This window comes from Eulemur rufifrons, chromosome 15 (assembly GCF_041146395.1).
Source record: "Eulemur rufifrons isolate Redbay chromosome 15, OSU_ERuf_1, whole genome shotgun sequence".
Classification (NCBI taxonomy): domain Eukaryota; kingdom Metazoa; phylum Chordata; class Mammalia; order Primates; family Lemuridae; genus Eulemur; species Eulemur rufifrons.
Genome location: NC_090997.1, coordinates 10,681,146 through 10,702,087, shown reverse-complemented (window position 1 = coordinate 10,702,087; position 20,942 = coordinate 10,681,146). Strand labels below are relative to the sequence as shown.

Here is a 20,942-nt window from a genome sequence, read left to right as displayed (position 1 = left end):
TGAGCTACCTGTGTCTTTCTGGGGCCGTGACTGATGCAGTAGTATCGTGTGGTTAATGACACAGGCCTTGGAGTAAAACAGGGCTCGGGTTTGAATCCTAGCTCTGCATCCTTGCAGGGCATGGTGCCGCCTAACCATGCCAGGGATGGTTCTGGATGCCAACAATGGCATCCAACTCTGGCTGTTCAAAACAGCAAAGGAATTCTAGAAGGATATCAGCAAGTCAGGATCAATGAGAAGGCTGGAGGACAAGGTTTTTGCCCAAACTTTCTTGGTTTAGACAGAAACCAAGAAAGAATGGATAGCAGAGGCCATAGCTGAGGTCACAACACGAGACAGTCTGGTTATGCTGCCACTGATCACTGCCCTGGCCACTTGAGGCCACCAATCTCTTGCCACCATGCTATTGCTGGACTCTGAATGCTTAAATTGCCTCTGTGTAAGTCGCCTCCAGCTGGCCCTGTGTCTGGTGCCTCATCCTGAGGATCTAGAATCCTGGGCAGAATCACGGTTGTGGCCAGGCTTGGGTCAAGTCACATGCCTGCAACACAGCTGCCAGGGAGAGAGGCGGGGGTGGGGGGACATCTGCCTCCACTCTGTGCAGAAGGGGAAGCAGAGCCCTGCTTCCAAGTGACACGTACACACTTGGACATGTCCCCTGAACGCAAAACATGTTTGGTGCTGGAGAGCCCAAAGATGACAAACTTTCATTACAAAGTGTCCCAGTGTTGGCGGGATTAAATGAGATAACCTGAGTAAAGCACCTGGTACACAACAGAACTTCAATCCATGGCAGTTACTGCTGTTTCTATCTTACTTGTGGTCTGCATGCCTGGCCTAGACTGGCTAGCTCGGGGAAGCACTCACCTCGTACACAGGCAGAGCACCTGGGGCATGCCGCAGGGCCCATCTGACCTCATACAGAGCTCTTGAAGGCGTGGTCTATTTGGACCACTTGCCTCAGAACCACTTGTGCTGCTTGTTGAAATGCAGATTTCTGGCCGGGTGCAGTGACTCATGCCTATAATCCCAGCATTTTGGGAGGCTGAGGTAGGAGGATTGCTTGAGCCTAGGAGTTCGAGACCAGCCTGGGCAACATAGCAAGACCCCATCTCTAAAAAAGAAAAAACAATAAATAATGCAGATTTCTGGGACCTCTAGACCTGCCAAATCAGAAGGTCTGGAGCTGGAGCCTGGGCATGTGCGTGTGTACCAAGCTTCTTGAGTGAGTCAGCCACAAGCCCCTACATAAGAACTATGGTGCAGCGTAGATTAAAGAGGGTGGATTATCAGAAAGGCTTGAACCTGGCCTCAGAGAGTGAACAAAATTTGGAGGCATCATACTGTTTCTTGGGGAGAATGGCCTGAGGGCTTGCAGCATGCAGGGGTCAGTGGCCAGTGATGAGGAGGTCTTGGTGACCAGAGGAAGTGAGTGGAGCAGTGGGGACCTCAGGGGGGTGGATCTAGACTTGCCATGGTGCAGAATGGGGAGCTACTGAGCGTGTCCCATCAGGACTGTGACACAATGACAATGGAAAGGAAGCTGTCTCAAGGGCACCCAGTGCTCCTTTCTTCCTCTTCTGCAGCTTCCTGAGCTGTTTTCCCCTTGTCACATTTCCCCCAGTGTTTCTCAATCGTACAGTAAGAGCCCAGCCTCCCGGGGAGGATGGTAAACACTCGTGTGGGGCAACATCCTCCAGTAGCTGGAAGAGGCCCTGGGCAGCCAGCGGATGGTGCACCTGGGGAGCGGGATAGAATGGAGGGGACGGGGCTCTCGGGGGGGCCCCAGCTGCTGCTCCGTGTCTCAGGTAAGGAGAGCAGGTGAGGATGCTGGGGAGAGGGTGCAGGCAGAGGGCTGTAGACAGCGGAGCAGAGGTACCCACTGTGAGCAGTTGTCTCTCATTTCTTTGGGATGGACTGGAATGGGGGAAGGAGGGTATGTGTTACCGACAGGAAAGGGAAAAGGGAGGGAGTGGATGCACCTGCACTGGTCCCCATCCCCCGAACCAGCAGGGACTGGGCAAGGAAACGAGCTGGAGGTTGCTCTGGTGCATCCTGAAGTTGAAAAACTCAGCTGGAGTCAGCCAAGCAATCCCACAGCGCCGGGCTGGTGTGCTGGGAGATGTAAAGAGGGGTCAGGCAAAGCTCCCCCAAGGGCTATTCGGGAACCATGTGGAGGAGGCGTTAGCAGAGGAGAAGGTAAGTTAACAACAAAGGGCCAAGTAGCAATGAGACGACAAAACTGCTGTGGAAGCCACTCTAGCAAGGCACAGGGGGGAGTGTGGAAAAGAGGGCAAGAGTTCTGGAATCAGACAGAGCTGTGTTCAAATCCCATCTCTGCCACTTTCTACATATGTAGCCTTGAGAAAGTCCTCAGCCTCTATGAGGCTCAGTTTCCTCACTTGTAAGCAGCACCTATGCATAGGTACTTATGTGCAGGTAGTGCCTACTTCAGACGGGTGTCCTGAGAATTAGACAGCAGCAGAGGGAAAGCTCTTGGCTCAGTATGTACGCATAATAGCTGCTTAAACAATTATGGCGGGTGATGATGATGTGCCCAGGTGCAGGGCGACCGTGGTGTTGAGGTGAAGAGGAGAAGGAGACGAGTCCAGCTGGAACGGTTCCGGCAGACTCCGCTCTGGGACTGAACGGGATGGCTGTGGGTGGAGAGGAGGGAGGAGCGACACCCGGGAGACCCTGGAGCTGATAGAAAGGACTGTGTACTGGGAAGCAGGGGCACATCTGGGCCACCGCAGGTCTAGAGTAGAAAATGGGGGTGAATCTGGCAAAATTCTTTTGTATCTTTTTATTACGAGCATTTTCCAATCTACCAAATGCAGAAAGAGTAGCCACCATCAACTCATCACCTAGATTCAAACGTTCATCTGTGACAGATACGTTGCCTTATTTGCTCCACACACGTGTGTATCTTGCTGCTGTACGCACACACACACACCCCTACACACACACACACACACACACACACACACGATTGCTGAACCATTTGAAAATAATTACAGAAACCCTAAATCACTCCTTCATGCTTGATGGAGCTATGAATACTCTTCGTCTGTGGTCCTTTGTGGTGTGATCTGAGGCTGGGGGTACAGGGGTGACGGAAGAAGCCACGTTTGCTTGGTGAAGCGCCTGACCCTCCATTCTAGGATTGCACGCTGCAGGCGAAGCCGAGGAGCAGGTGTGCCCACTGAAAGGGAAGACCCTGACCGTGGTCTGTCCTTACAACGTCATGAGATACGCCTCCAGCCTGAAGGCCTGGCAGCGGGTGAGGGGCCAGGTCCCCCAGAGACTGGTGCTCACAGGGACTAGAAATGAGGGCCTAACCGGTCCCAGGCCGGGTGCTCCCTGCTAGAGGATCATCCCACCAAAGCCATAACCAGGGTCATGGTGACAGAGTGCCAGAGGCAGGACTTGGGGCTGAACCAGTGTGTGATCCACCGGTCTTCTCAGGACCTTGTCATCTTGTACCATCGGACTCGGCTGGTAGGGTGCAAAGGTGAGCAGCTGTGAGAACGGGGAGGGTGTCCTCGGGCACAGCCAGTGGGCTGGGACCCTATATGCCATGAAGGGCCACTTTGGAGAGATAGGGCAGAGTAACGGGGAAAATTCCAGACCTGAAATCAGGGCACCTGGGTCTTCTACTCTGTTGCTTTGTAACCTTGAGAAAGTCATAGCTCGTCTCTGGGCCTCAGTTTTCTCACCTGTACGACAAGGAAGTTGAACTAGGTGATCTCAGAAATCACCTTTCCTGTGGCAGAGAACCTGGGGGAGAAAGCAGATAACTGAGCATGTACTATGTGCCGAGCCTTGGATTTGTCAATCTCCCTGCTGTGGAACAAGTCCCGCTGTCCCCAGTGTGACTCCAGAGGCTAAGTTATTCACCATGTCATGCTGCAGGTGAGTGGTACAGCCGGGATCCCAGCCAGACACCCATCCGATCATTCCTGGCGAATCTGTGAAATGGTCCCTGATTGACCAATAGAAAGCTGTTCCCTTTCTCAAGGGATTTATTAATAAAAAGCAGTTTTTGAGGAATAGATATCAGAGGGCAGAAAGAAGGGCATTTCACTGACCTCCAATGGCTTCCGGTTGGTGGGAGCACTGCCAGTCCCCCCTCTTCCTTGCTAAAGCCTGTCTGCCCACGCTGGGAGGTGGAACAGGGACAGCGGAGCCCATGCTTTTGCCTCTGGCGAAACAAATCTCTCCTTTCAGGCTGGTGAGTTCGAGAGGCCTCTGTGACCACAGAGCATTGCTCTCCTGCTGCTCGAATGCAGGCCAAGCGGAACATGTGAACATCACGGCAGAGCTGGGCTGAAGTTGAACTTCACGAGATCTATAAATGGTTGACCAAGCGAAGGGACAGCGCCATGGCAGGACTGTAGGAACCCACTGAAGCCCTGTGATAGAAGAACAGAATCCCCCCGTCCTTGAGAAACATCCAGTGATATGCAGGAAGTGACAGGCTGTTTACAAATTAATTACGCAGCCAGTCGAGCTGGCCTCGGCTCAGGAACATTCTATTAGCCTGGCCTTAGTACCCGTGTGCTGTGGATGTACTAAACCACAGCCCCTCGCAAAGGCAAGGGCGGCCACTGCTGCGTAACAGAAGCTTCTGGATTCTCCATCCCTGTGTGCCCTGCACATAGCGATCGTGGACAAGTACTTCACCCTTTTCCTAGGCCTCTGTCACTCCTGTCAATGGGCTTCCCCACGGTGACATTTAATGGCTCCACCCTTTTCATTTCCTGTGTCTTGACTGAATTCAGAGAAATAAAGGCCCTATATTTTACACTTTGCAAAGGTGGCTCCCTCCAGGCACCTGGGGACGGCTCGGGGCCTCGGTCATTGGATTTTGGCCCCGTTCTAACCCAAGTCTTAGTAAAGACAAGAGAGATGATTGAGACGGACTGAGCCCATATTATTAAATGGGAGCTGTAGCGAGTGGAGTAAGGATAGATTAAACATAATTATTCTCATCAAACCACAAATAACCCGCAGTGGTGTTGCCATAGCACCTTCAAGGTGTTCCTTTCTCTCCAGGAATTGCAGAAAACTTCAGGCTAACGCGGCCAAAGCAGCAGCACCCGGTACAGAGGGAACGACTGACCTGCAGGAGGACAGGACGTAATCCTGCGCACAGTGTGCCTGCGGCCCCGCTGCTTTTTCAGTTAGGTTAGAACAGCAGAGGAGGAGGCTTCTTTCTGGGGTGGTCGTGGGGCCCCCTAGAGGACGTTTCTGCCACAGATGGTGGGGAATCGTTCTTTATTTTCCCCTCCCTGGGCAGGGCGGGGCAGTGGCTGACCACAGCAAATAAACCTGCACAATCGGATGGTATTTGGAGGAGATGGGCGTTGTCCACCCAACCCCACTGCGGGAAGTGGGGCTGGGAATGGGAATCGAGGGGAGCCCAAGGTCGGGGGGAGGAGGGGGCTTCATGACGGGTCAGAGCAAGAGCAGGAGGGCTGCTGGGGACCCCCGTGAGCAGGCCCGTGTGCTGTGGTGGGCCGGGTGCAGAAGGGTGCTGAGAGCGGAGCACTTAGGCCAGGCTCACACGACGAGTTCCTGGAGCTGACACCAGCAAGATGTCACAGGCGCACACAGGCAGAGGACTCAGGAGCCCTGGGTCCCGCGGCTGGCTGTGCCACCAGGTACTATGTCACCATGGGCATTCCCTGTCTACCCTGCTGCTTGGGAGGTTGGACTGCATGGTGTGGACCACTCCTTCCACCTTTGTGACCTTTTAGGACCCTGTGAACCTTTCTCCCCCAACCAGAGTGTAATCCCATGGTCATGACCTTGGGAGAGAGCTGCTCAGCCTATAGGAAGAAAAGTTGTTCCAAACACCTGGGAGGTCCCTTTCTGGCTAAGATTAAGCCAGAACGGTGTACAGACAGCTGGGCGAGCCCAGAGTGTGCTAACCCATCCTTCTCAGGCAGTATCTGGGCACCCAGTAGGGACCTGGTCTCAATCAAGACCCTGAAGAGAATTTGTCTCTGCCAGAACATGGCAATTCCCAAACAGAACAAACTCTAAACAACCGTCTGGATTGAAAGTGAGCTGTGTCTGAGTGATGGTCACTGCACGGAGGCCAGGGCAAAGCAGAGGAATATTATGAGATGAGCTGGGGTCCTAAGTTCATGCTTCACTTGTGGACCCCGGAGAGCCAGGCTGGACCACATGGGGACTCTCTCCTGCCCTAGGCAGGCCCAAGGCATCCCAAACCTGAGCAGGCAGGGTGCCCTGCATTCTGTTCTGTCTCCAATCCCTAACACAAGCCTTTCATGTTCCTGCTTCGAGGCAGCAAATGTCCCACCCACCAGCCCCAGAGGAAAGGAGCCAGAGATTGCAGAGCTGTGATCATAAGGCTTGTTATACCCCTGCTGACAAGGCATCACACCTAGAACCACCTAGAACACACGGCCCACCTGTGTGTGGGGTCTGGGCATCAGCAGCCTCTTTCCTGGAGTTAAAGAATAGGACCAATAGATGTCCTTCCCTACAGAGCAGCTCTAAGGACCACATGAGCCGAGAGGTGCCCAGCGCTGGTGGCAGGGGTGGGGGCTGGGGGTGAGTGACAGAGGAAACTCCCTGGAGGAGGAGAAACTTTGAAGGTAGCAGAGGCCTTACAGAGTGTAGAAGAGCGTGGCATTCATTCAGGCCAGGGAGTGTGGGAGCAGGTGGTGGAGACACACACAGAGTGTGTCCTTTACCAAGGTGGGTGGTTTGGCTGAGTGGAGAGAGGAGACGGGTTAAAGCAGGACAGTAAGTTCAGATTGCGGAGAGCCTTGAATGCCGAGTCAGCAAGTGCTGTGCGTGCCGTAGGCAATGGGGAGCGCTAAGGGCTTCCCCTGGGCCCTTCGGTGCAGAGTGAGGTGCTCAGTGCAGACTTCACCAGGAGCCATGTGCAGGACGAAGGGGGTGGGCAGGTATTAGAGCCAGGAGACCTGTCAGAGTCCTTTGAGGTATGGGTGAATTGGGGCTCACAGGAAAGGTGGAGGCCCATCTTCCACTGGTGCAAGTCCCACTTGGCTGTTCCCATGGCCAGGAAGCAGGGAGCAGGCTGGGCTTCAGAGCACAACATTTGGCAGACACCCCTGTGGACTCAGGAGGGTCAGACCCAGGAGCCGACACTTGCCTTTGACCTTGCAGACCTGCCTGAGCTGCCTGTTGTTCTGACCTGCGGGTCGATCCTGAACAAGGGCCTGCTGTTCTCAGTCCTGTTTGTCCTTCTCCGGAAAGCCTGGGCCGTGGGTGAATGGGAGCTGGGGCTGGGCTTGAGGGGGAAGTGAGTGACCGGACAGGGGCAGCTGTCACAGGTGCTGGTGTAGAGGGACTGTCCCCTGGCATGCCCAGGGCCCGTTGTCCCCCACCTTTTCCCCATGTCTGTTCTCAGGAGGTCTTTGGAGGGGCCGGGCCAGGATGCTGGAACACTGAACAGGGCTGGGCTGGGCTCCCCAGAGGGACTCCTGGACATGGGAGGGGCAGGGGGAAGCTCCCGCCCCGCACCCCAGGTTTGCGTGCAGGGCAGGGAGGCAGACTGCAGCCTGGCTGGCCGGCGTGGATCCTGTTGCCCGTTTCTCCCACTGCTCCGCTGCGGCCACCTGCTGAGGTGTCCCCGGCACAAAGCAGACCCTGGCCCTTGGGTGAAACCTATGCCAAGACCCATGGCTCCTCTGGAAGGTGCAAGAACCTTGTTTTAGAGCAGCTGTAGGTTCACAGCAAAGTGAGGAGCAAGTGCAGAGAGTTCCCACATACCTCCCTCCCTCAGCCGCCCCCACCGTCAGCACCCGGCGCCAGCTGGGGCATTTGTCACAGTGGACGAGGCCCCAGTGATGCCTCGTCGTCACCCGGAGCGCACGCTCTCCGTTGGGGCTCCCCCTTGGTGGGGCACGTTCCGTGTTTGGACAAACGTGTCATGACGTCCGCTAGCCACTGTGGCACCCTGCAGGGCAGCTTCCCTGTCCTCCCGATCCTCTGCGCTCCACCTGGGCATCCCCTTTGTCTGGTCAGTTTTAAGTAGTAAAAAGTTTATTCCGAGCTTGTGTTCAGTAATGAGTGCCGTGGAGAAAGGGCCCCATTTAAAATTTAAGCTCCTTTTCTGAATTCTGGATTTTGGCTCCTCAGAGGGACAGAGGGGACAGGCTGGCTTTTCTTTCTTTACTCAGCCTTTTCCACCTCAGCTGCAGCTTGGGGGGCCTCGAGGCCGGGAGCAGGGGTGGGGAGAGGAGAAAGGGTCAGGAGAGGTCTTGTGAGGGCCCGCGGGGTGCACGCTGACCTGTCTCATGGGGCACTGTTGTGGGCTCCTCAGACGCACCCCGCCTGTCACCTGCAGTTTCCTCCAAGCCCTTGCATCTCCCTCTTCCTGGCTGGTTGCTCCGGACTCTTCCTTCCATCCTTATGCATTTGGCAGTTCACTTCTAGCTTCCTCCACTGAGTTTCTCTATCTCCTGGCAGCCCTTTAAGACAGGATCTAGGACAACCCACACTGGCTGCTTCACATCCCTGCAGCCCAACATCTGGTTCATGGGAAGGCCCACTTCCCTCACCCCCAAAAAGTCATGGAGCCTCGTGGACCCCACACAGTCACCTGTCCTTCACTGCACCTGAATCAAACAACTAGCCATCTGCAGTCTCTGCCCGACACAGTCTCAGGCTGGACTCAGACACAGTGGCTGAGTCTATCATAGGGTGTCTATCATAGGCAGGGACGTAACGATTCCCCGAGTTGTGACCTTGCTACCCCTCTCCTCGGGTTGAGGTAAGGACAGGCACCCACACCCCTCTCCCTCCAGGGCCATAGCACGCCAGCAGCAGTCTGGAAAAGTCCTCTTCCAATTTTCAAACTCCCCACAACTTTACACCCTGATGTAGGTGAGGGATTAGTTCAGGAAAAGGGTCTTGATGCCTTTTGCGTGTGCTCCACCCCCGTGTCCCACCTCGCGCTGACGGAGGGCATCTATTTTCTTGAGATTCACATCAACTAAGGTTCAGTCACAGACGACAAAATCCAAACTCCCTATTTGTAGGAGAGAGAGATTTTACAAATAGAGTATTAAATGGTGTACAGAATCACATCCTATGTGGCTTCTGGGAATGACTCTCAAAGCCACACTGCAGGTGGGACTACTAAGGGGCCACCACTCCTGGCATGATCAGGACTCTGAAGAATCCGGAAACTTCCCAAATCTAGAAGTTGCCAGCACAGCCCTGGCTGCAGAACCACTCTGCCCCAACCACAGCCTGCCAGCGTTGTGGATGCCTTCCATTCCACTCACTCGGTGCCACATCTAAGTCACATGCAAATGTGTTTGACGGGTAGCGCCTGAAATCCATCTGGAACCCCAGCTGCAAGCCAGTCTGAGAGTGAGCCTGCAGACCTTTCGCACAGTGCGGCTCCAGAGAAGGAGGTGGGAATGAGTGTCTAGCAAGTTTGCAGTATCTACCTAAACAACCTCGGCCACAGCTGAAATTAAAATAGTTCAAATTTTAGAGTTTCGTTCTTTCTTTTACTGTCAATGAAAGGCAAGTAGGATCAAGTGAAAAATAACCATCGCTTTTTTGTTTTGCTATGCCAAATAAGCTCTACTATCTAGGATAAAAGTTATATCAACAAATTCCCATTTGCCAAAAAGGCTACGAGGGACATCATGTGCTACATAACACGCTGGAGGTGTAAAATAACATAGATGCAGAGAAAACATTCCTATTGTTTCCTCTGCCAGAATTTATGGTACTTTTCTTTGACACTTCTGGGTATTTATCATAATAAAATGACTCTTGTTACCATCAATCTTCTTTAGTCTATTTCTGCGAAAGCCCCGTGATCTCCATGTGTTCAGTGACCCCGGGAAAATTCAGCTTCCACAGCAGTCACATGAGTGAAAATAGTTGCAGTTTAACAATCTGTAAACTGAGGGTTTTCAAAAGCTTGTAAAGTCAGAAATGATTATTTTTGGAACCAAAGGCAGGTCTTTTTCTATAGGGGCTGGTCTTCAAGGACCAGCGTCCTCTTTGGGGCTGGCAGGGAAGCAGTCATTCCATCCTACTTTCCTTCCCCGCATGGTTGTGTAGAGACCCCCCACCCAGCACGACTGCCCACTTCATTGCATTCATCTCAGTGAGACTCGGACATCCTTGCCTGTCTCCGGAGTCCAGGCTCCCCCAGCCCGATCACCCCCCTACTGGAATTTGCAGGGAAAAGAATACGACACTTGGCGTTAGAAGGCCAGGTGGGGAATCCCATCCTCCCTCCTGCACACTGGGCACTTTCGGATAAGTCAGTTCCCCTCTCAGGCTGGAACTCAGTCCTGTCATTCATGTTATAAAGGAACATCTAGCTCCCCAGTAGATGAGAGGGTCAATTTTAAACAAAAATATGTGAACATGCTTTGTTTTTATTTTAGCTTTTGCTTTTGTTTTGTTTTTTAAAAGATCTTCAAGTGTCCCAGACTGAGTTGACATACTTTTTATTTCATGGCCCACAGTCATCAAAGGAAATACTTTACCACTCATTTGGTTTAATGTGTTTCAAAATTTTTCCAACCTTCATCCCTAGCTCCACCCCTATCCTTCTCCCATAGGTGTCTTCTTAATAAATATATTTAATATATATCCTTTCAATGCACTTTCCATATATTTACTTACATGTAGATTATTGAAAATATATAGAATTGATTTTGTGTGCTTTATGTTTTTTTACACATTTCACTCTTTCGTATAAAGAAATCTGCAAATAAATTGAAAACTCAGCATTGTCTACTGCATGCTCTTCCTTGTGGTATCTCATTCTGATTCTATGAGAGAGATTTTACAGCCCTGACAACTACAACTTATTGACGGACAAGCAACTTCTGTTCTGCCTTCTTTTCCCTGCTCTGGGGGCAAAACAGACCTACAACTGGGTCCGTTCACATGCAATTCATTTCAACATTCCTTACTCCACATAAATTTCTGTTTCTTGATCCTTTTAATGGTTATAACATGTGTATGAATATGAGTTATGGAGCATGGGTTAAATAAAATTTTTAACATGTGTTTATTTTGTCTGTATGAACGACATGATTTAAACCTCTTTGAAAATTGTAGCTGTGTTTTGTAAGTGCTCAGTCAATATTGTACATCTGAGACTATCTTTTGTTGCTATATGTAAATCTAAATCTTTGCTTTTTTTTTGCTGGCATGTAGGATTTCATATAACATATGGATAGCATTGAATTTTACTTTTCCATTCCCCCTAGTAATAGAAACCTAACCTATTTCAAACCCTTACTACCCTAAAGCAAACAACACACACACACAGGCACACACACAACATAAACAGAAGAACAAAAAGAAAAGGTTTAAAATAAGCATCTCCATTCATGTTCCTGAAGGACTCATACCAAAATTTTTCTAGAGTACATGACCAATTGACATAAATCAAAATAGACGAAAGGAATAGAATAGAGGTTCGGGAACATTCCACACACAGCCAGTCACGTGATTGCCACCAACGTGCCTCTGCAATACAGTGGGGGGGAAGGGTCTTTCCACCATTTCTGTGAAATGGTGGCAACCAACTAGACACCCACACAGTATAAAATAGGCGTTTCCCTCTTTCTCACACCATACACAAAATTCATTCAAAATAGATCATAGACCCAAACACGAAAGGTGAAAACAATATAGCTTCTAGAAGAAAATATAAAAAACATGACCTTGGGGAAGGCAAATGTTTCCTAAAGGCAACACAAAGTACAGTAAGCATAACAGAGCATCCATTAGGAATGGGGACATTGGGTGCAGGATATCCACATGTTCATATAGCATAGAAGTTCCAGATTGTTCTCCAGAATGCTGGGCCATGTTGCATTCTTCCCAGCAGGGCTGGGGGCCTCCTCCTTTCTGACGTTCTCATCAACCTGAGTGTTGTCTGCCTTTCGTGTTCTTGCCAATCTTATGAGCCCAAAGTGACATCTCCATGTCATAAAATTAGTATCTGTATGACAACTAACAAGACCAAACATCCATGGGCTTCTCGGGCAGGTGGATGTTTACTGCAGTGTACCCCCTATTTTTGACCATTTTCTGCTGGATTTCCTTTCTTCTGCTTGTTGATTTTTAATAACTCCAAGGTTAGTTTAGATATTTATCCACGGTAAGTTTTAAATGTGGCAAATGTCTTCTCTCAGTCTGTCATTTGTGACTTGTCAAGCACACACAAGACAAGGCTGGACCAAGGTCAAGGCCTGAGTGCTTTGGCTGGTAAAGATACAATAAGTCACCTTTAGATTCAAATAGTTTAATGCTTACATAGACAATGAAAGGAAGATTGCCCAAAGCTGCCAGCCCCTTGTAGTTCTTGTCCCACACTCTCAGACAAAAGGGGGCGGATAACTGCAATATGAGTTACTGGTAATTTCATATGCTTTAACAAGTCTCTGCCTCTCCCGTTTTCTGCTGCCATTTCCAGCCCCTGGTAACCTCTGTTCTACTCTTTTCTTCTCTGAGGTCAGCTTTTTTTAGCTTCCACATATGAGTGAAAACATGCACTCTCTATTTTTCTGTCCGTGGCTTATTTCACTTTCCATAACGTCTTCCAGGCTCATTCATGTTGCCGCACATGACAGGATTTTATTCTCTTTTATGGCTGAGTAGCATTCCATGGTGTATATACACCACATTTTCTTTATCCATTCATCTGTTGTTGGACACTTGGGTTGATTCCATATCTTGGCTCTATATCTTATATTCTCGAAAGAAATAGAAAAAACAATCTTAAAATTCATATGGAACCATAAAAGACCTCGAATAGCCAGAGCAGTCCTGAGCAAAAAGAACAACCCTGGAGGCATCATACTACCAGATTTCAAACTATCATACAAAGCTATAGTGGCGAAAACAACATGGTACTAGTGTAGAAACAGACACATAGACCAGTGAAACAGAATAGAGAAACAGGAAATTAATCCATATATCTACAGCCCACTGATTTTTGACAAAGACACCATCAACATGCATTCCAGAAAGGACAGTCTCTTCAAAAAATGGTGCTGGGAAAACTGGATATCCATATGCAGAAAAATAAAATGAGATCTCAATCTCTCACCCTATACAAAAATCAATTCAATGGATTGAAGAACTAAATGTAAGACCCAGAACTATAAAACTACAAGAAGAATAGAGGTGAAACCCTTCAGGATATTGGTCTGGAAAAAGATTTTGTGCATAAGACCTCAAAAGCACAGCCACAAAAGCAAAAATAAACAGATGAGATTACAACAAACTAAAACTTCTGCCCAGCAAAGGAAACAATCAACAAAGTGAAAAGACAACCTACCGAGTGGGAGAAAATATTTGCCAACTATTCGTTAGACAGGGGATGAATATCTACAATGTACCAGGAACTCAACTACCTCAACAACAAAAAACCAAACAATCTGATGTAAAAATAGGCAAATGATCTGAACAGACATTTCTGAAAAGAATACATAAAAATAGCCAAGAAATGCATGAAAAACTGCTCCACATCACTGATCATTAGAGAAATGCAAATCAAAACCACAGTAAGAGAACATCTCACCCCAGGTAGAATGGCTATTACAAAAAAGACAAAAAATAACAAATGTTGGTGAGAATAGGGTGAAAAGGGAACTCTTCTATACTGTTGGTGGGAATGTAAACTAGTACAAACGCTATGAAGAACAGCACGGAGGTTCCTGAAAAAATTACAAATAGAACTACCATATGATTCAGCAACGCCACGACTGGGTATTCATGCGAAGGAAAGGAAATCAGTACACTGAAGGGGTTTCTGCCCCCCTGTGTTTATTGCAGCACTAGTCAAAGCAGCCAAGACATGGAATCAACCCAAGTGTCCAAGAACAGATGAATGGATAAAGAAAATGTGGTGTATATACTCCATGGAATGCTACTCGGCCATAAAAGAGAATAAAATCCCGTCATGTGCGGCAACATGGATGAGCCTGGAGAGCATTACAGAAAGTGAAATAAGCCAGGAACAGAAAGTTAAACACTGCATGTTTTCACTCATATGCAGAAGCTAAAATAGCTGATCACAGAGAAGAAAAGAGTAAAACAGAGGTTACCAGAGGCTGGGAATGGCAGCGGAAAAGGGGGGAGAGGCAGAGATTTGTTAAAGCATACAAAATTACAGGTAGGTAAGAGGAGTCCGTTCTAGTGTCCTAGAGCACTGTAGGATGACTATAGTTAACAATAATGTGTTATGTATTTTCAAATAGCCAGAAGAGAGGATATTGAATGTTCACAACCCAAAGAAATGATAAACATTTGAGATGACGGATGTGCTAATCACCCTGATCCGATCACTGGACATCGTATGTATCAAAACATCACTATGCACCCCATAAATATGTACAATTATTATGTATCAGTTACAAAAACCAATAAAAATGTAGAGCAAATTAATGAAAATTACATGCAAAATAAAAATTCCGTTCCCTGGCACTCTTGCCACACGTGGTATGCTCGACAAGCACATGCGGGTAGTGTGTGCCGTGTTGGACGGGGAAAGAGAGAACATTTCCCGGTCACAGGAGACCGTGGAGGACGAAGCTGCTGTGTAGACTTCTGCCACGACGTAGCTGGTCAGTTCCTTGTCATACATCTCACTTCTCATTTACACAGATTCAAACACTTTATAGCACAATGTGCTTTTTTTATCTGAGTGGTTTGGTTGATACTTTCCATTTGATTAAAGCAGTTTTTCCTCCGAAAGGGAAAAAAAATCTCATTTTTTCTTTTCAAGTTTTTTCTGAAAAAAGAGTTTGTACTCTTTTTGGTCCCCCAGTCCTTTTGCCCTTTCCCCTCTGAACCTCCCCCACAGCGCCCTGTCCTGGGTCTGCAAGTGCAGCGCATTTGGGTGCGTGACGGGGACTGTGGCGGGGAGGGTAGAATGTCCTCTTAGGTTCATCACCCGAGGGCCTGTGAATTAAAACTAACAAAGACAGACCAATGGGAGAGAAGGTGTACAATTTTTATTACTACTCAACAGCATAGGAGTTCACAGGAAAGAAATGAAATTTCAATAAACAGTTAAAATCAGGGGCCTCCAAGGCCCCTGACCACTCTTAGGGAGCGCACAGAGAGAAAGAAAAGAGGAACGGCCTCACATTTCCCGGGTTTATTCTCGAACATTCTCGGAGCTCCCCTGGCAAGAGCAAGGGAGCAGGATGGGCCGGCATGTGTGGAGCGGCAGAGGTGGGGAAAGTTGGGCAAAAGGGGTCCAAGCACCTGGGGCAGGGCTGGGGTGCCAAGGCCCAGAGGCTGACCTGCAGCTGGGGGCCCCAGTCTGGGCCTGGCTGCCTCTCTTTCCCCAGCCTGCAGAGCCCGCCCTCTGGGCCACCCCCTTCCCCAATCAAGGCGATGACCTTGTCCAGATCTTCCAGCCCAGAGACTCGGGAAGCTGGGGTGGAGTCAGACCCAGCTTCTGATTCCTTCCCTGCTGAGGGCTCCCCATTGTCTCTTCTTCACCACTGTCAGAAACAGCTTGGGAGTGACATGGCCTGTGGGGACGCACACCTGCTGCTGCTGCCTGTGCTGCTGGTGCTGCTGGCCTCAGGTGCCATGGAGGGGTAGGGGGCAGGGGGGCGAAGCCGAGGGTGGCCGCGGAGCAGGGTGGCACTTTGACGAGAGGCCTGGCTTTTGGGCACGTTCTGGGTGCTGGCATGGCACAGTGTTCCCTCTGCCCTTTCTCTGGCCGGGTGAGAGGGAGGTTGGGTCCTGCCAGGGCTCTGACCTGAGGTTTTGTCACCCAGGTTCCTGGGGAAAGTTATCTGTGCCCGAGGAACTTCACCGAGTGCCTGGACAGACACTCTCCGTGCGCTGCGAGTACTCACCCAAGAGAGAGCCCTATCAGCCCAAAATCTGGTGTCGGCAGAAGGCTCCAGGTACCTGTAACATTGTAGTCACCAGCTCCAAGCCCCGCATAGCAGCTCAGGACTCTCGACACACCGTCTGGGACGAGCCCGATGCTGGCTTCTTCAACGTCACCATGAGTCAGCTGGAGGAGACGGACACAGGGATCTACTGGTGTGGAATTCACAACTCTTCCTTCAAGTTTATGACTATTCTCAGAAAAATTAGACTGGTGGTGTCTCCAGGTGAGCTCTTTGCTTAAGAAAGTATCCCTGCAACCCCCCCGGGGACCTGGAGGAATTGTCCCTCACACCCCACAGCCCCCCATGTGTCCACCACCCCGACGCTGCCATATCTTCTGCTCTGAGCCGAGGGGAGTGAGGGCTCTCACCTCTGTTCCACCCTGCTGATCCCGGCCCCAACTGCTGGGAAGATGCACCCGCAGGTCCCCGGACAGGGACCTAGAGTCTCTGTCTGATGCTCAGTCTGTGTCTTTCTCACACAGGCACACCTACAACTCTTCATTTTCACACACACATGCGCACATACACGTGCACACACGCCCCAACAGCTCTGGTGTGCACATGCTAGGTGCGGGTCACTCCGGCCCTAAGGGATCCTGAGGGACTGGCTCTGGGCCCCCTACTTTCTCTCAATCTCTGGAGCCTGATCCCATTCTCTCTTCCGGGTCCCCAGATGGTTGTCTACTTTTTTTTTTCTGTTTAGCCCCCACCACGTCTCCTATGTGGACCCTCACCTGGCTCCCAACAAGGACAGGTAGGTTTTGGGTCTTGGTGGGGGAGGGAGGAGGGGTGGCCAGGCAGCTTGGGGTTCCTCACATTCAGGAAGGAGAAACCAGGGTGGCCTGCCTCTGGGGATCCATCCCTGGGGCGTGGACTGGCGGGAAGCTACTTTCAGGGTTCGCTGGGCTGAAGACCCTGGGAGATAAACATGTCTGTCTGATCTGGCGGGGAGATAGCCATGGGGTACCGTGATGAGCTGCTGTGCCAAGAGGCAAGGCTGTGTGGGAGGCCGGGCACCTGCGTATGGCAGCCTGGCCGCTCGCTTCCCACCGGCATGGACAGAGCTTCCTCCCCTCTGGGCCCAGCACCATGCTTGAATTCAGCTGGTTATAAAGATCAGATCTCAGGCCCCAGGTCCCCCTGGCCTGACGGACCTTAAGGAGTGGGCTCTGTCCCCTCCCTACTTCCTCTCCCAGTTTTGAGACCCAATTCCACTCTCTATTAGGGTCCCCTGCACAGTCACTGTCTCCTTGGTGTCCTCCTTAGTTCTGGTCACTTCCCCAGAGGGGACCTCCGGCTGTCCTTCTGTCAATGGCTCTGAGACCAGGCAGGTCGGGGGTTTCACCGGGAGGGAGGTCCCTGGAAGGGGCGGCCAGATAGCTCGTGCAGCCTCAGAACCAGGGATGGGGCCCAGGGATCTTTCCAGGGTGGCCAGAGCAAGGGGTACTGCCGAGGAGCCCCGAGGCGCAGGCTCAAACTTGGGTAGGGAGGACTGGGCAGGAGGACGCAGGCCACTAACTCTGGAGGAACTACAGAAAAGACAGTGAAACGTGGATTTCTGCAAGGAGGCAACACGGAGCCCACAGCGTGTGGGAGCTGGCGGCGGTGCTGGTGAGTGTTAAAGGTGGGTGTCAGAGTGACTGCAGCCTGGGGCACACGGTGGCTGAGACGCCCGCCAGGAAAAGGTGAGGGGACTACTCTTCTGCTCCTATCCTTGCAGTCATGGGTTTTGGCCTCCTCTTTGCTGGAGAAACAGGCAGCAGTAGCCTAGGTCACAGGTGCTCTGGAGACCGTGAGGCACAGCAAGAGCTCTGAGGGGTGACGAACACAGACGACCACCTGCCCGTACGCCTTTGCCCCCTGAGGCCCTCCTGCTCCAAACTGCCAGGCAAGGACACCACAGAGTGCGGAGTATCTCCCGGGGAGTTGAGGGTGAAATCCTAACCAGAGACGAGGGTGGCACCCAGTGGGGGTCTCCGGGGTCCTGTGCCCTGGGGCTCAGCCCGCCCACTCCCCACACTCACTAGGCAGGGGATTCACTTCTCCCCTCACCACACCGGGGGTCCGATAGCCCCAGAGGAACCTGAATTCACAAGCCGACGTGACTGGACATCTGCGAACTGCCACCTTGACAGAATGTCAGCACAGCACGGGACAGAATCCCGGGAGTGCAACGTGGGAGCTGACAGCTCAGGAATCGCAAGGAAACAGGATCCATCTAGCTAAGGGGTGAGGGAGAACACCGAGTCAGCACGCGGATCCAGGAGAGCCATTCCAGAGAGCCGAGCGGTAACACGAGACGGGAAATGCAGCCCAGACGGCCACAGACGCGGTGGGTAAAGGACAGCGTGGCTGCAGGAAGAGCGAGGACTTCTCACAGAGGGTTCCTGGAAAGGACAGGAGACCGAAAAGGCAGAAGTTAGGAGACACGCGGGACAAAAGTAGATGCACTCACATGGGTTTTCAGAGGCCCTGCAGGACAGACAAAGGGGACAGGAAGAAATAGTTGAAGAAAGAATCTAGGTGCATTTTTCAGAATTACAGACAAAGGAAAGACCTCAAGATTGAAGAGACTCATACCTTGGCAAGAGGAGAAAACAGGAAACACGCACAGAGACAGACCGACCCACAGACAGACGCACACTGTCTCTCACTCTAGAACCATTATGTGAAACGTGGAACCATCAAAAACAGAGAAACAATTCTGAGGGCTTTCAGATCACCTGCAGGGAAACAGGAATTGAATTACATCCGACTTCCTAAGAGGAACGCTGGATGCAAGAAGACAACTGAGTGATATTTCTCAAGTATTACAGAAAAGAAGTTTGTGTCTAGGATTTTTTATCCGTCCAAGTTGTCGTTCCAGTGTGAGGTCATGGTACCTTTGGACTTCTCAGCCCTCAGAGGTCTGCCGCTTGCAAAGATTCCCGCCGCCGCCGACGCTCCTGCAGGAAGGACTCGGTTAAGATGAGCAACAAATCCTGGAGATGCTGCAGGAGGGAGGAAGTAGGTGTGGCCAAGCACTTGGGTAAAGTATATTTTTGTCTTTTTATTAGGAAAAAAAAAGCAGCTAGCAGAAAAGTAAAAAAAAAAAAAAAAAAAAAAAGGACAAAATATATCCCTGATCATGGAAAAATAACATTGTAGAAAATCTAGACAATAATGGAACGAGGAGGAGAGAGCAGAGGCTCATGAAAGGCTGGTTATGGGCTTGTCTCATGAGAGGCAACATGTAGATGTTGGTAAGTTCAATGTAGCAAAGGGAGTGATCAATATAGATGTGTCTTCAAGTTAAGCAAATAAAACGTAGACCCCTTCAACCAGCAAAATACAACTCTATCCAAAAGAAAATAGGGGGAGGGTTTTTAAAAAGTAAAGCAGGGTAAATGGAAAAAATGAAATGAAATGGAAAAAATGAAATTCAAAGGCAGAAATAAGTCCTAATATAAAAGCATTTCCAATAAATCCAAGTGGATTAAATGCAGAAAATGACAGAGACCCTCTGAGTTTGTACTGATGCCAACACTATATTGCCTACAAGAGATACACTTAGAAAAACATTTTAAACGGTTAAGAAAACAGTTAGAAAAATATAGCTGGCCAATATGAAACAAACTAAATGGTTGTGGCACTTTCAGTATTTAACAAATAGAATTTAAGGTAAAATATCATGAGACAAAGATATATGATATATATTGATAAAAGGCACATTTGAATATGAAAATACAGCCATCATAAACATAGTGTGCCTAAATATTTCACCAAAAAATATACCAGGCAACATTATCAGAGATGCAAGGAGAAGTAAATCACTGACACATGTATTTGGAGTCACAGCCCTCTCAGGGGATCAGAGACCAACGTGGCAAAAACAAAACAGAGGAGCCAGCATTCTAAACCAGATTGCTAGGATAATCCAGGTATCGTACCACTGTATAACTTTTACAAATATGTTATATACATTATGATATATACCTATAAGAATATATGATTAGTATAAATTAAACTTTTCTGTAAATACTAGTTGCAAATACATAAAATATGTATTTATATATTTTAAAATGTTTTCATCTATATAAATTATGAATATTTCATAAAATACACTAGTTATAAATACATGTAAACTGTGTACACACTCACACATATAAATAACCCTCCACATGAATAAAAGCAGATAATATATATTCTTTCAAACACATGGAATGTATGTACAAAAGCAGTCCTTGTATGTGGACATGAAAGAAGGCCAAAGAAATCCCAAAGAATCTCTATGGCACAGAACACACTCTCCAACTTAATGCAACAAAACTGGGAGTGCGTAAGAGACTTGAGAATAAAATAGCATGTTTTGAAACTAAACAATATTTGTTAATATATTCTTATATGAATTATTATATATAATAAAATATGTTTTAATAATTTAAATACTGCATATCAAAATTTATGTGGCATAGCTAATATTAACAGAACCAGCTAATAGCTGGGAACGCATTTATTGGAGAACGTAAGTGGGTAAAAATGAACAAGCTAAGCACTGAGCTCAGGAAGGTGGGAAGGGGCAGCAGAGCAAGCCCAAGAAACGTAGAGGAGGGAAATTACCACGGCGAGGGAAAAATGAATTTAAAAAATGGAGAGCAAGTAAGCCGATATTCATTCTTTGAAAGTTTAATAAAATAGACGCACATTTGTCAAGACAAGTCAAAAGAAGATATAAATAAAGAACCAATTGAAGGAAGGGAGGAAAATAACCACACTCATTCTACAAAGATTCTTTAGCAAATAAATCCTGAGCAAAATCTTGCTTGAAATCCTAGAAGTGGACAAATCCCTAAAAACATATTAAAGTCAAGATTAGCACAAGAAAAAATAGATTTAAATAGATTAATACATATGAAAGAAATCAAAATAATCAATAAAGACCCATTCTCCCAGGAAATTCAAAGGCTCATGGGGATTTGCAGGTATCAGCAGTCTTATAAGAAACATTTGATTCATAGTTTATACAAGATGTTGCAGAAAATAGAA

At 49.1% G+C, this 20,942-nt stretch overlaps 1 protein-coding gene across 1 annotated transcript; it reads left to right on the top strand.

Annotated features, from left to right (window-relative positions):
• The first annotated feature begins 1,756 nt into the window (after nt 1-1,756).
• Nucleotides 1,757-18,986, top strand: TREML4 (triggering receptor expressed on myeloid cells like 4). Its single transcript, XM_069489051.1, has 8 exons — nt 1,757-1,808; nt 3,165-3,283; nt 6,885-6,936; nt 7,168-7,303; nt 15,357-15,598; nt 15,795-16,139; nt 16,621-16,671; nt 17,184-18,986. The coding sequence occupies exons 1-8, from the start codon at nt 1,757-1,759 to the stop codon at nt 17,462-17,464; spliced, it is 1,278 nt and encodes a 425-aa protein (XP_069345152.1). The 3' UTR covers nt 17,465-18,986.
• Nucleotides 18,987-20,942: the final 1,956 nt, after the last annotated feature.